Source organism: Pelodiscus sinensis, chromosome 22 (genome assembly GCF_049634645.1).
Source record: "Pelodiscus sinensis isolate JC-2024 chromosome 22, ASM4963464v1, whole genome shotgun sequence".
Lineage (NCBI taxonomy): Eukaryota > Metazoa > Chordata > Testudines > Trionychidae > Pelodiscus > Pelodiscus sinensis.
In genome coordinates this window covers 1,877,166-1,891,850 of record NC_134732.1, presented here as the reverse complement: position 1 = coordinate 1,891,850, position 14,685 = coordinate 1,877,166, and the positions used below count along the sequence as shown (strand labels likewise).

The following is a 14,685-nucleotide window of genomic DNA, read 5'->3' as shown; positions in this document are numbered from 1 at the left end:
GAGTAGGTACTCTGGATGGAGACTGGAAATTTCTCCATATGGGGTTGAGTAATGGGTCAGGAATGTTTGCCCATGGACATGCTAATGAGCAAAGCTCTGGAACAATAGCCCTCTATAGGCCAAGGACACACCTCAAGAATGGGGACTGATACCTAGGGGCTAGCAGCAGGGGACACCGCGATAGTCCACAGGCCAGGTGACCTACTGCAGCCAAGAAGAGACCAGGAAGGAGGTATAAATAGGCCATGTGGTCGACTCCATCTTGGTCTCCAGATCTGCTCCTGACCCCAGATGCAGCCTCGCAGGGAATCACGATCCAGGAAGAACTGTGGACCCATCCTGGCATAGGATGTGCACCAAGGACTTTTAAGCCAGCAGCTATAACATCTCTGCTGCAAGCCTGCATCAAGAACTGGGAGATTCGATGCATGTAATGTATGATACTTTAACAACCTTACTCTCATGCTTTTCTGTCTTGTAGTAATAAACCTTTAGATGTTAGTTGCTAAAGGATTGGCTCAGCATGATTTGTGGGTAGGTCCAGAGGGTAAATTGACCTGGGATCTGTGGCTGGTTTCTTGGGACTGGACAGAACTTGTTTGGGGAAGGTGAGATGGGGCTCTAAAACCCCACACCTGTGTATGAGGCCTGGGGCCATCTGGGGCACGGATATTGCTGGGGTGTCGGAGGGGTTTTGCTCGTGAGGCTTCAGGCAGGCAGCTGAAGCGCTCTGTGGGACTGGTTTGTGGCCTGTTTGGGAAGGTCTCCAGTCTGGGGGCTGTAAGGAGCCCCAAATTTGAGCAATTCGTCCTGAGCAGACGCCCTCAGCTGTGCCCAGACCCGACTCGGTCAGTCACAGTGGCGTAGTCGGCAGGATCCACAGATCTTGGCCAATTGAGCTTTGGATCAGAACCCCATGCTGTCTGAATTTGATTTTTGGTGTAGAGAGTTTGGTTGGTTAAAGAGCCGCTGCAATGAGTCAGCTAGAGCATGAGAGTCTGGACAGAGCGGCTCTGGAAGCCTTGTGCCTGAACAGAGGCATTGCCTTTGCCTTTAGTGAGGGAGCTTCTAATCCAGAGCTGGCATCCTTGTTGATGGCCAGAAATGCTGCAGAAGAAATAAGAGTGCAGGGTCCAGTGAAGAGACTGCAACTTAGATGTAAATTAGAACTGGAGGAGCTTCGTCTGCAAGCAGAACAGAGAAAGCAGAGGGTAGATCGAGAACGTGTGGAGAAAATGGCAAAGTTGTACAGAGAAATCCGACAAGCTGAGGAAGAAGCTGCCGGATTTGAACTTCAACCTGAGAGAACAGAAGCACAAAAGGGACTGTAGCCTCCTGACAGTTCGATGTATAACCGTGTGGGTACGTGGTGTGATTATAATCGGTCTGATGTTGTAAACGAGCCCCAAAGCATGTACAGGGTCTGTGAGAGGGGTACAGGTGACTCTGGGAAGTTTTCTGGGGCTAGTCAATATTATTGTAAACGAAAAATAAGTGTCTCTAAATGTTTGCCTGTGGCAGATAGCGGTGTGTCTGCGAGTGAGGCTTCTAAGGGCCTGTCTAGCGCCTCAAAGGCGAGGCTGAAATCAAAAACAGGGGGGGAAAACCCAGAAATCAGGGAAGTGTTTCTCTGGGGCAGTCTAGAGTGGCTGGGCAGAGCGGAGTGTTAGCTAAGAAAAAGGATAAAGCTCTAGAGGGTGATGACTCATTGGTTGGTGATGCTCGTGAAGCTAGCTACACTGGCACAAGCTGGAAGTGGGTTGTGGGAAGAGGCACAGTGTGAGCAGCCACAGTGTGTGCAAGCTGGTGATTTGGCTGGTAAAAAGAGCAGTGGATCAATGAAGGAAGCTGTCTCAGTCAATAGCTGCGTGCCTCAGGTTAGCCAGGGGTGTTGGGACAAAGGAGAAACTGTCTCTGGTTTCGGTCTGTGTGTAGGGAAGGGTTTCTGCCTTTGTCTGAGGAAGGTGCCCCACAGCCTGTGTTGGCTGAGAGCAGGGCTGTTGTCCCAGAGTTGGGTCTGGATACAGAGAAGGCCCAGATAGGCGTTGGCTCTAAGTTTGTGTCTGCTGGGGAGATCCAGGCAGTGTTTTTCCAGAACCCCAGAGACCAGACAGTGGTGACTCTGATGTTGTGCCTGATGCTGCTGTGTTGCTGGAAAAGGGGGGAGCGACTCTGTGGGACCAGGGTGACCCCTTAGCCCGGGCACAAGGAGAGAATGAGGGCACGTTAACTCTGGTGACTAATGACCGTGTGGCAGTTTACAGCCATCTAGAGAGCTGCAAAGGGAGAGAAGGTGTCTCTGACCTTGTATCTTGTGAGTCTGTCTGTGTGCCTGAGAGGGGATTGTCTGTAGATACACCTGAGGGGCCAGAGATGATCCAAGGAGCGAAGGAATCGCAGGAGGAGTTGGTTGTGGCTCAGCAGATCAATGCTGCTGCAGAGCCAGAGAAGGGTGAACTGTTGCTTAAGGAAACTCATAGGGAAGAGAGTCCTGGCAGTGCTTGTAGCAAGCAGTTTGCTGTAACTGAGAGAGGGGACAATGCCTGGCTTGGAGAAGGCATTCAGGAGAAAGCTCTGCCTGTACAGGGCAGCAGTTTGTTGTGTGAGACACTTGTTTCAGTGCCTGATGGACAGAACTGTTCGTTTAACAGCGACTCCACTGACTTGGATATAGACAAATCCAGTGTGGTTGGTTGTGGAGAGGTCTCAGAGGAACTGAGGATTGTTCCAGATGAGGCAGGAACAGCCAGAGAATTGGAACAGTCTGATGACCAAGGGACTGACCAGCTTGCTGGGATGTCAGTATGTATGGGATAGGCTTACTCCCAGGTGGATGAGGAGAGTGGGAAGTTAGTGTCTCAGATTCGTGGGGAGAAGAACTGGGTAGACAAGTATGCAGGGCAGAACAGCTGTGTGGATACTCTCTCTAGGATGCAGGAGATGGCAGTTAAGCTCCCGTCTCTGGACACGGTGGACACTCATAATCAATCAGGGAGTTTATCTGGTTCTATGTGGAAACAGAGGTTGGAGGTGGAAGGAGGAGAAACTTGGGAGTCTACAGCTTACTGCTGTTACCCCACTGAGTGGGGGAAGGGGGAGAATTCCAGGGCCATTGTGAGCCAGGGAGTCACGCCCAGCCAGCCCTTTGTCTTGGTTAGGCCAGAAGTTTCAGATTTTGAGCCCACAGGACAAGGGGGAGGGGCAGGACTTGCTTTGAAAAAGAAGACTTGCAGTTTAAACCTGAAGGGCCAAAACTGCAATGGTGTGGGGCCAGAGAAGGGGCATGATGGAGAATGTCAATATACACCTGAGATAGGATTGTTCTTGTTACTGATGTTAATTCTTGTAACCAAGATGGGAAGCGACTGTCTAGGAAGGAGCATGGCAGAAAGGGATCTAGGGGTCATAGTGGACCACAAGTTGAATATGAGTCAACAGTGTGATGCTGTTGCAAAAAAAGCAAATATGATTCTAGGTTGTATCAACAGGTGTGTTGTAAGCAAAACTCGTGAAGTCATTCTGCCGCTCTACTCTGCACTAGTTAGGCCTCAGCTGGAGTACTGTGTCCAGTTCTGGGCACCACATTTCAAGAAAGATGTGGAGAAATTGGAAAGGGTGCAGAGAAGAGCGACAAGGATGATTAAAGGTCTAGAGAACATGACCTATGGAGCCAGGCTTCATGAACTGGGCTTGTTTAGTTTGGAAAAAAGAAGATTAAGGGGGGACATGATAGCGGTTTTCAAATATCTAAAAGGGTGTCACAAGGAGGAAGGAGAAAATTTGTTCCTCTTGGTTACTGAGGACAGGACAAGGAGTAATGGGCTTAAAGTGCAGCGGGGGAGGTTTAGATTGGACATTAGGAAAAAATTCCTAACTGTCAGGGTGGTCAAATATTGGAATAAATTGCCAAGGGAGGTGGTGGAAGCTCCCTCTCTGGAGATATTTAAGAACAGGTTAGATAGACATCTGTCAGGGATGGTGTAGACGGAGCTTGGTCCTGCCTTGAGGGCGGGGGGCTGGACTCGATGACCTCTTGAGGTCCCTTCCAGTCCTATTATTCTATGATTATTCTATGATTGTTGCAGAGAGATGTAAAGGTATACAATGTGCATGATCTTATGGAAATACCATGTAATCTGTCCGGAGATGTACTGAATGACAGACGGGATGTAAAAGGACATTGTGATGTTGCTATTTCATGGTTAATGCTTGTAACTGATCTTGGAACCTCTTACAGGACAAAAAAGGTTCCAGCCAGAAGGTGCTGTGTGAAAAGGGAAACTGAGGCATGCCACCATTTTGTTTTCGTGGCAAAGTGCAAAAATACCTACACTAACACGATGTTAATTGGAATTCAGACTGTTGCCCGAGCAGGCCTGGATAGATTCACTGTTTTCTTCATCTCTGGGCAAAGTCATTTAGGGATCTTTGAGCAATTCGCCCTGAGCAGACGCCCTCGGCTGTGCCCAGACCCAACCCAGTCCGCCACACCCTGCCCCCCCCCCAGGCAAGTCAACAAGCTGCTAAGTAATTCGATGCCCATTTACCTTCCAATCAGCTGGGGTTGTGAAAGGGGTTTTATCTCCTTCCCACAGCCTGCAGGCCACACATCTGTGCCCTCACCCTACACACCCGATAGGCAGCCCCCCCACCCCAGACTCAAGCTCCGCCTTGCTACCGGCTCCTTGCAAGTGACAACGTGGGGCTTCCAGCCAAGGATCTCAAAGCATTCTCAGAGAGCAGCTGCACCTTTGCTACACAGGGGAAACTGAGGCATAGAGTGAGGAAGTGACTATCCAAGGTCACATGCTGGCAGCAGAGAGGTGTCCTGCCTCCCAGGGCTGTATTCTAACTACTAGACTGCACTGCCACCTGCGAACATATGCTGAAGACTGACCTGCCAACACAACAATACGGGGGGTTCTCCCATCGGCACAAGGAACCACCTCCCCCAGGATTTCACACCCCTGAGCAGCTCAGTGATACCAACTGAATGTCCTAGCACGGAGCAGGCCGAGGAGACGGAGCCAGGCCGACGGGATCTCCTAGCACGGAGCAGGCCGAGGAGACGGAGCCAGGCCGACGGGATCTCCTAGCACGGAGCAGGCCGAGGAGACGGAGCCAGGCCGACGGGATCTCCTAGCACGGAGCAGGCAGAGGAGACAGAGCGAGGCCAATGCAATCTCCTAGCACGGAGCAGGCCGAGGAGACGAAGCCAGGCCGATTCGATCTCCTAGCACGGAGCAGGCCGAGGAGACGAAACCAGGCCGATTCCATCTCCTAGCACGGAGCAGGCCGAGGAGACGAAACCAGGCCGATTCAATCTCCTAGCACGGAGCAGGCCGAGGAGACGAAACCAGGCCGATTCAATCTCCTAGCACGGAGCAGGCCGAGGAGACGAAACCAGGCCGATTCAATCTCCTAGCACGGAGCAGGCCGAGGAGACGGAGCCAGGCCGATTCAATCTCCTAGCACGGAGCAGGCCGAGGAGACGGAGCCAGGCCGATTCGATCTCCTAGCACGGAGCAGGCCGAGGAGACGGAGCCAGGCCAATGCAATCTCCTAGCACGGAGCAGGCCGAGGAGACGGAGCCAGGCCGACGGGATCTCCTAGCACGGAGCAGGCTGAGGAGACGGAGCCAGGCCGACAGGATCTCCTAGCACGGAGCAGGCCGAGGAGACGGAGCCAGGCCGACAGGATCTCCTAGCACGGGGCAGGCCGAGGAGACGGAGCCAGGCCGACGGGATCTCCTAGTACGGAGCAGGCCGAGGAGACGGAGCCAGGCCGACGGGATCTCCTAGCACGGAGCAGGCTGAGGAGACGGAGCCAGGCCGATTCGATCTCCTAGCACGGAGCAGGCCGAGGAGACGAAACCAGGCCGATTCCATCTCCTAGCACGGAGCAGGCCGAGGAGACGAAACCAGGCCGATTCAATCTCCTAGCACGGAGCAGGCCGAGGAGACGAAACCAGGCCGATTCAATCTCCTAGCACGGAGCAGGCCGAGGAGACGGAGCCAGGCCGATTTGATCTCCTAGCACGGAGCAGGCCGAGGAGACGGAGCCAGGCCGATTTGATCTCCTAACACGGAGCAGGCCGAGGAGACGGAGCCAGGCCGATTCGATCTCCTAGCACGGAGCAGGCCGAGGAGACGGAGCCAGGCCGACGGGATCTCCTAGAATGGAGCAGGCCGAGGAGACGGAGCCAGGCCAATGCAATCTCCTAGCACGGAGCAGGCCGAGGAGACGGAGCCAGGCCGACGGGATCTCCTAGCACGGAGCAGGCCGAGGAGACGGAGCCAGGCCGACAGGATCTCCTAGCACGGGGCAGGCCGAGGAGACGGAGCCAGGCCGACGGGATCTCCTAGTACGGAGCAGGCCGAGGAGACGGAGCCAGGCCGACGGGATCTCCTAGCACGGAGCAGGCTGAGGAGACGGAGCCAGGCCGACGGGATCTCCTAGCATGGAGCAGGCTGAGGAGACGGAGCCAGGCCGATGGGATCTCCTAGCACGGAGCAGCCGAGGAGACGGAGCCAGGCCGATGGGATCTCCTAGCACGGAGCAGCCGAGGAGACGGTACCAGGCCGACGGGATCTCCTAGCACGGAGCAGGCTGAGGAGACGGAGCCAGGCCGACGGGATCTCCTAGCACGGAGCAGCCGAGGAGACGGAGCCAGGCCGACGGGATCTCCTAGCATGGAGCAGCCGAGGAGACAGAGCCAGGCCGACGGGATCTCCTAGCATGGAGCAGCCGAGGAGACGGAGCCAGGCCGACGGGATCTCCTAGCGCGGAGCAGCCGAGGAGACGGAGCCAGGCCGACGGGATCTCCTAGCACGGAGCAGCCGAGGAGACGGAGCCAGGCCGACGGGATCTCCTAGCACGGAGCAGCCGAGGAGACGGAGCGTAGCCCAAGCCTTGGGCTACGAACACATGTACCACATTGGAACACTTGACCTCAGCTGGGTTTCTCCATGACACAGGCAGTTTGACAACTTCTCCTGTCACTTGGCAGCCTCCCCGTGGATCAGCGCAGCCCAGCCCAGCTGTGGCAGCGCAGACATTTGCAGACTGGCTGCCGGCTTCCCTTCCCGCTGGCAGGCAGCAGCCGGAGGGAGCAGACAGGAGCAGGTTCCATAGAGGAAGGGGCCGGCCCGTGCTGTTTGCGGCAGATGGAATCTCCCCGTCACAGACCCGGCCAGAGCTGGCGCTGCGTTTGGGGCCATTCTCCTAGTGCCACGGAGCAGCCCTGGGGACGCCCGGAGAGATGCGGGCCTGTGGTCGCGGCTTCTCCCGCAGCCTCGCTGCAGAGGTGGCAGATGCTAACGCGGCTCGCGGTTCCTGTCAGAGGGGCTGCAGTTTCTGGTTGGGATGGGCAGCAGGGGCTCCGAGCATGGAGGCTTGGGGCTGCCGGCAGCTCGGTGCGGGAGGCAGAGGGAGGGACACAGAGCCCGAGGCGCCGTCAAGGAGCTGAAGTCATTAGTGGAGGGGCTGCAGCCTCTGAAGCAGCTTGTACTATGAAGGGTGAAAGCTGAAGGCCAAGGAAACGCTGCGGGACAGTGGAGCCAGGACGCGAGGCTACGTCCCTGCGGACAGCGGGAGAGCGGCCCTGCACGGCACATTCCCCAGCGCGGCCCCGGCGTGACAGGAGCAGATGTGCAAAGCCCCGGCCCCCTGATTTCCCCAGGTCAGGCTGCGTTTCCTGGCACTGTCTCCTAGCGCTCCCCGGCCAGCCGCCCGCGCAGTCTGAGCATGGGCGGGCCGGCCGGCCGCAAAGCACATCTCCAGGCTCCCCTCCGCCTGGCTCACAGCAGGGACTATAAGAGACACGGCCCCTTCCGCCAATGCGGGGCCCAATCCTGAACCTTTGCCTGCCAGGGAAGCAGGGTCCAGCCAGGCACGCCCTGCCTCTCTGCTCAAGAGCCAAGGCAGCGTCACTGCCCCAAGCCAAGCCTCTGCGCCCTTCCATTCCCACCGCTCCCGGCACAGCGCAGCCCAGGGAGACCAGCCCAGCCCAGAGCCGGACCCCGAGCGGTGAAACGGGTTAAGGGTGTTCGTTGCTTAGGGGGCAATCGGTTACCGAGCGATGCCTCCGGGTAACTGGTTAACAGGTGGCCCACCACGCCACGGGCTGCTCCAAGGTTACCCGGTTAAACCCACCACTTAACTGGCTAGCGTCTGAAGCGTTCATCGACATCCCCCGCTCCCGGGACTCCTCACATCCACGGATGGTGACCCTGGCTCCGGGCCTCCCCCCCCCGAGCGCCGCACAGGCTCCTCCCTGCCCACCATCACAGGCCCATGCCAAGGGACCCCTCGGGAGCTGCTCAGGCCGGATGAGCCAGGCAAGGTTTTTAGGTCGCTCCGAGAAGACCTACAGCAGGGGCAGGAACCCTCCAGTCCAGGGGCATCCAGCCCGAGTAAGTTGATCCGGCCCTCGGTAGGTCTCTGTGCCATGGGCCAGAAACGGAGGCTTGGCACCCCCACGCGGAGCTGGAGCGTGAGTGCTGGGGACCCAAACCCTCTCCAGACAGAGCACCCCCCCCCCCGCCCGGAACCCCTCGTTGTTGGGTTTCCCTCCATTCGCTACATCTGGGGCAAGCAGCCTTGCCAGGGCACCAGAGCAGAGGCAAGGGGCTGCCATCCAGAGCCCCCAGCTTTGTGGGGGAATCATCCAGCTTCCACAGGGGCGGGGGAGGCAAAGCTGCTCGCTGCCACTCACCGTCCTGCTCCTCTCCAGGCAGGGAGCAGGCTGCCAACGTGCCCCGCAGCCTTGCCTCAGCCAGAGCGTCAGGGATGGGGCGCGAACGGATGGATCTAGCGAGCGTCACACTCGAGGCTTCCCTGCGCTGGAACGAGCCAGGTTCCTGGGGCCCGAGTCCCCCTCCCTCCGTCTGACCTCAGTGCGGTCCAGCTTGCATGGGGTAAGCGACATCAGAGTTTGCAGCTCATGGAAAGTCAATGGGAATCTGGTGCCCAAGCACCTTGGAGCAGGTGACCCTAAGTGCCCAGGTCACTTCTAAAAATGAGACTCAGGAGCCTAAGGACTCTGGCGGTTTTGAAAATCTCCCTTCGGCTGCAGCTACACTCTGAGCTAGGGGTGTAACAGCGCAGTCGATTAACCAATTACCCCACAAGCAAAAGCTTAGCGGTTAATGCTCTAGACGACGCACATCCCCCCTCCCCTCCCCCGTCCGTAAATCTGTTAGCAGGCTGGCATTTACAGTGTAGTAGAAGCCAGGCAGCCTGGCTCAGTTCCAGCTTGCGCCGGATCCAGGAGCACAGATTCCCCTGGACAGGGGCTGCTGCCACCCCGCACTGAACCTGGGGTGGATGTACGGTGCCAGCAGTGCACCCGGGGGCAGCAGCGTGAGTGGAGCCGGACCAGCTCCTGCCTGGCACCCTGCACCGCTGCCTCTGATACAGACGCAGCAGCACAGCGGGGCAGGGGACTCCTCGGGAGCGGTGCCGGAGCGCACTGGCTGCCGGCCCCGCCCCCGTGGACTACAGAATAGTCAAGTAACGGATAAGAATTCATGGTTAATCAACTATCCAATTTACCGATATTTAACATCCCTACTCTAGGCCAGCAGTGGGATTCTCCGGCTCCTGTGCAGATACCCGGGCTCGTGCGCTGAAAGCCAACGCGGGTATAAACAGCAGCGCAGGCCTGGCATCGTGGGGAGGCCCGGCTCAGCTGTGCCAAGTACAAACCTGCCTGACACCGGGGGGGTGGGGGGGGAATGTACGGGGCCGGCAATGCACCCGCAGCTTCACGGCTATTTCTACTCCAGCCAAGGCGAGACGGTGCACAGTGGCCTGGAACCCAGCCCCTAGCCCAGTGTTTCTCAACCAGTGCTATGAGTCCCCTTAGGGTACTTGGGAGAAGTCAACACAACTGACATTTGGAGAAAACTGAATGTTTGCTGTAAGTTTTCCAGCGCTTTATTGTTTTCGTACTTTTCATACCCAAAAACGTCATCGCCCGCCCGGCTACGATTAAGTTGTTTAAACAAATGGGTTGCGATGATAGCAGAAAATTCGGTGTGTCTGACGATTGGGGGTACTTCTCGTTTTATTGTTTTAAAGGGGGCACTTTCTAAAAAAAGGTTGAGAAACACTGCCCTAGGCCACGAGTGTGTCACCAGTCCGCCCACCCCTCAGGGTCCCACACACACCTGCTCCGGCACAGCCCAACCTCTGGACTCGGAGTCTGGTCTTCTGAAGCCCTGCTCCTGCCACCACGCGGGACAGAAAGTGGGGCCCTTCCTAGCACCCGCCTGGCCGGGCAGCAAGGCGCTATGTGTGGACTGGTCCTGTGCTCCCCAGGCACGCCAATGCCCTTTGGCTTTGAGAGTGCACAAGGAAGTCGGAGCAGGTCTGGAAAGCAGACAGGTCCCCCCGCCACTCCAAAGCCACGGCCGTGCTCAGAAACTGAACTGGCATTCACAGACGGGAACGAGGGAAAACGTCCCCTCAGGCTTAGCTCCAAAACAAAACAGTTATTCTTCCTCCTGCACTTTGTTAAAGAGAAAAGGCCCAGGGAGGAACCAGCTGCAGAGACTTGTCTCTCAAAACCACTTGCAGTACAGCGACTATGCCAGGATCTCGTCATTCATGGGGGGCCTTAGTAAGACTTACTCAGTTGAGAAACTGGTCCATTATGTGTTTGCCTGTGTCTGATGGGAGGCCAGATCCACAGACACAAGCAGAAAGTTGTCAAACTATAATAGTTGCAAATAAGTTCCTAAGGCTCAGCAGGGCAGCCCTGTGAGTCTCTAACTGGAAAATCAGCCAGCAGGCTTGGGGCACCTTAGAGACAACATGGAATGAGTTTTCCTGGTAACAGGACTTCATCCTCCTAGCTCATACACGCTGGCAGCCTGCTACCTCTGCCTAGCTCAGCAGCGGCACTGCAGAAGGGAACTTGGTTCTCTCCAACATGTTCTCGGAACCGGCAATAAGCCGCTGACTTCATTCTCGGATGGGGAAAAGTTTTCAAAGAAAACTGATATTGATGGAAAATTGGGTTTTCGACTAATACACATTTGTCGCTAAAAGGATCCGTTTTCTGCAGAAAATTTGGGTTTTCCACGAAGAAACTCAAAGGCCCTTTAACCCAAAGGATTCTGGCCAAAACCCAAATGATTTTCGATGGGGACCAAGAGGGGGGGGGGGGTTCAGCTGAAATGTTTCAATTTTTGAATTGTTGGCGGGGGGGGGGGGGGATCTATTTTTTTCTGCAAGGAAACATTCACCCCGCGTTTCTTGGCCAGGGCTGCTCCCCAGCGAGTCGCTGGAGGGCTCCTAGCGCGGGGCGCTCGTCGGCTGGTTTTCTAGCGAGGAAATAAAAGTCTTTGCAAGCAGCAGCTAGCGGGGCTGCCCCACGACCCCGGGGCTCTGCGACCCAGGGGGACTCGCCGGCCCGCCAGGGGCTCGGAGCAGAGCCACCGAGGTCACTTGGCTCCTGTGCCCTGGACATCCCCGAGCCGGCATCTGCCTGGCCCGGGCTGCGGGCGCCCCGGGCTCCCCGCGCGGCCCCGCTCACCTTGAAGCCCGGCGGGTCTCGCAGGTCCTTGGCGGGCAGGCAGAGCAGCAGGATGCCCACGAGGCCGAGGAGGCAGAGCAGCAGCAGCGCCGCGATCACCTTCCTGGCCATGGTGCCGGGTGCCGGGTCCCCGCCGCGCCGGGCTGCACGGAGCCGGGGCTGCCTCCTCCTTCCTGGCGCGCTGCCTGGGGCTGAGACGGGTCCGGAGCCCGGAGGCTGCGGGAGGGGGCGCAGGTGAGAGGCCCATGGCTCCTCCCCCGCTCGGGGCTGAGTCACGGCGCTGCCGGCTGGGGCTGGGGCTGGGGCCGGGGCCGTGCCGGGCTGTGCGCGCTCTTTGCGCCGCGCGCGGGGCTGGGGCTGGGGCCGGGGCCGGGGCCGTGCCGGGCTGTGCGCGCTCTTTGCGCCGCGCGCGGGGCTGGGGCTGGGGCCGGGGCCGTGCCGGGCTTTGCGCGCTCTTTGCGCCGCGCGCGGGGCCGGGGCCGTGCCGGGCTGTGCGCGCTCTTTGCGCCGCGCGCGGGGCTGGGGCTGGAGCCGGGGCCGTGCCGGGCTGTGCGCGCTCTTTGCGCCGCGCGCGGAGCTGGGGCTGGAGCCGTGCCGGGCTGTGCGCGCTCTTTGCGCTGCGCCCCCTTCTGGACTTTGCGCGCAGCCGCTCTTGGCTCCCTCGCCTCCTCCGGGCTGAACCCCCCCGCGCTGTGGGGCAGCCGGGCGCTGGCCGAAGCTCTAGCCCAAGTTGCAGGCCGGGAGGAGCGGCCCGGCCGGTGCAGAGATGGGAGGGGGGCGGCAGCGCTGCGGATCGGGATCGGGATCGGGGCCCCAGGGCGAGCCCGGTCCCGGTTAAAGGGCCAGTCCCGCTCCGGCAGGTGACCCGTCAGTTCTGCCTCTTCCCGCCCATCGGTACCGGTGGGATGTGGGGGCTCAGGGCAGGGGGTTAGGTGTGGGGAGGCTGGAGGCAGGGCACTGGGTATGTGGGGGGCAGGGCATGGGAAATGGGGAGGGGCTCAGGACACAGGAGGTTAGGAGTGGGGAGGCTGGGGCAGGGCATGGGAGATGTGGGGGGGCTCAGGACATAGGGGGTTAGGTGTGGGGAGGGTAGGGGCAGGGCACTGGGGATGGGGGGTCAGGGCAGGGGTTAGGTGTGGGGAGGCTGGGGCAGGGCACTGGGGATGGGGGGCTTAGGGCAGGGGTTAGGTGTGGGGAGGCTGGGGGCAGGGCACTGGGGATGTGGGGGGCTCAGGGCAGGGGTTAGGTGTGGGGAGGCTGGGGGCAGGGCACTGGGGATGTGGGGGGCTCAGAGCGGGGGGTTAGGTGTGGGGAGGCTGGGGGCAGGGCACTGGGGATGTGGGGGGGTCAGGGCAGGGGTTAGGTGTGGGGAGGCTGGGGGCAGGGCAATGGGGATGGGGGGCTCAGGGCGGGGGTTAGGTGTGGGGAGGCTGGGGGCAGGGCACTGGGGATGGGGGGCTCAGAGCGGGGGGTTAGGTGTGGGGAGGCTGGGGGCAGGGCACTGGGGATGTGGGGGGTCAGGGCAGGGGTTAGGTGTGGGGAGGCTGGGGCAGGGCACTGGGGATGGGGGGCTCAGTACACAGGGGGTTAGGTGTGGGGAGGCTGGAGGCAGGGCACTGGGTATGTGGGGGGCAGGGCATGGGGAATGGGGGGGCTCAGGACACAGGAGGTTAGGTGTGGGGAGGATGGGGCAGGGCATGGGAGATGTGGGGGGGCTCAGGACATAGGGGTTAGGTGTGGGGAGGCTGAGGGCAGGGCATGGGAGATGTGGGGGGGCTCAGGACATAGGGGGTTAGGTGTGGGGAGGGTAGGGGCAGGGCACTGGGGATGTGGGGGGCTCAGGGCGGGGGTTAGGTGTGGGGAGGCTGGGGGCAGGGCACTGGCGATGGGGGGGCTCAGGGCAGGGGTTAGGTGTGGGGAGGCTGGGGGCAGGGCACTGGGGATGGGGGGGCTCAGGGCAGGGGTTAGGTGTGGGGAGGCTGGGGGCAGGGCACTGGCGATGGGGGGGCTCAGGGCAGGGGTTAGGTGTGGGGAGGCTGGGGGCAGGGCACTGGGGATGGGGGGGCTCAGGGCAGGGGTTAGGTGTGGGGAGGCTGGGGGCAGGGCACTGGGGATGGGGGGGCTCAGGGCAGGGGTTAGGTGTGGGGAGGCTGGGGGCAGGGCACTGGGGATGGGGGGGCTCAGGGCAGGGGTTAGGTGTGGGGAAGCTGGGGGCAGGGCACTGGGGATGTGGGGGCTCAGGGCAGGGGTTAGGTGTGGGGAGGCTGGGGGCAGGGCACTGGGATGGGGGGCTCAGGGCAGGGGGTTAGGTGTGGGGAGGCTGGGGGCAGAGCACTGGGGATGGGGGGCTCAGGGCAGGGGTTAGGTGTGGGGAGGCTGGGGGCAGAGCACTGGGGATGGGGGGCTCAGGGCAGGGGTTAGGTGTGGGGAGGCTGGGGGCAGGGCACTGGGGATGTGGGGGGCTCAGGGCAGGGGTTAGGTGTGGGGAGGCTGGGGGCAGGGCACTGGGGGTTGGGGGGGTCAGGGCAGGGGTTAGGTGTGGGGAGGCTGGGGGCAGGGCACTGGGGATGTGGGGGGCTCAGGGCAGGGGTTAGGTGTGGGGAGGCTGGGGGCAGGGCACTGGGGATGTGGGGGGCTCAGGGCAGGGGTTAGGTATGGGGAGGCTGGGGGCAGGGCACTGGGGATGTGGGGGGGTCAGGGCAGGGGTTAGGTGTGGGGAGGCTGGGGGCAGGGCACTGGGGATGGGGGGCTCAGTACACAGGGGGTTAGGTGTGGGGAGGCTGGGGCAGGGCACTGGAGATGTGGGGGGCTCAGGGCAGGGGTTAGGTGTGGGGAAGCTGGGGGCAGGGCACTGGGGATGTGGGGGGGCTCAGGGCAGGGGTTAGGTGTGGGGAGGCTGGAGGCAGGGCACTGGGGATGGGGGGGCTCAGGGCAGGGGTTAGGTGTGGGGAGGCTGGGGGCAGGGCACTGGGGATGGGGGGGCTCAGGGCAGGGGTTAGGTGTGGGGAGGGTAGGGGCAGGGCACTGGGGATGTGGGGGGCTCAGGGCAGGGGTTAGGTGTGGGGAGGCTGGGGGCAGGGCACTGGGGATGGGGGGGGCTCAGGGCAGGGGTTAGGTGTGGGGAGACTGGGGGCAGGGCACTG

At 60.2% G+C, this 14,685-nt stretch overlaps 1 protein-coding gene across 5 annotated transcripts in view; it reads right to left on the bottom strand.

Moving 5' to 3' along the window:
* LOC106732656 (ectonucleoside triphosphate diphosphohydrolase 2-like) overlaps positions 1–14,685 on the bottom strand; it is a 48,427-nt gene that overhangs the window by 19,814 nt on the left and 13,928 nt on the right. For 4 of the 5 annotated variants that reach the window (XM_075905983.1, XM_075905985.1, XM_075905980.1 and 1 more), the window contains one exon: positions 11,543–11,758. The exons of the other annotated variant lie outside the window; for it this stretch is intronic. In XM_075905983.1, coding sequence (XP_075762098.1) covers positions 11,543–11,653 — 111 coding nt within the window. In that variant the 5' untranslated portion in view covers positions 11,654–11,758. The remainder of the gene's footprint in view (positions 1–11,542; positions 11,759–14,685) is intronic. 5 annotated transcript variants of the gene reach the window in all.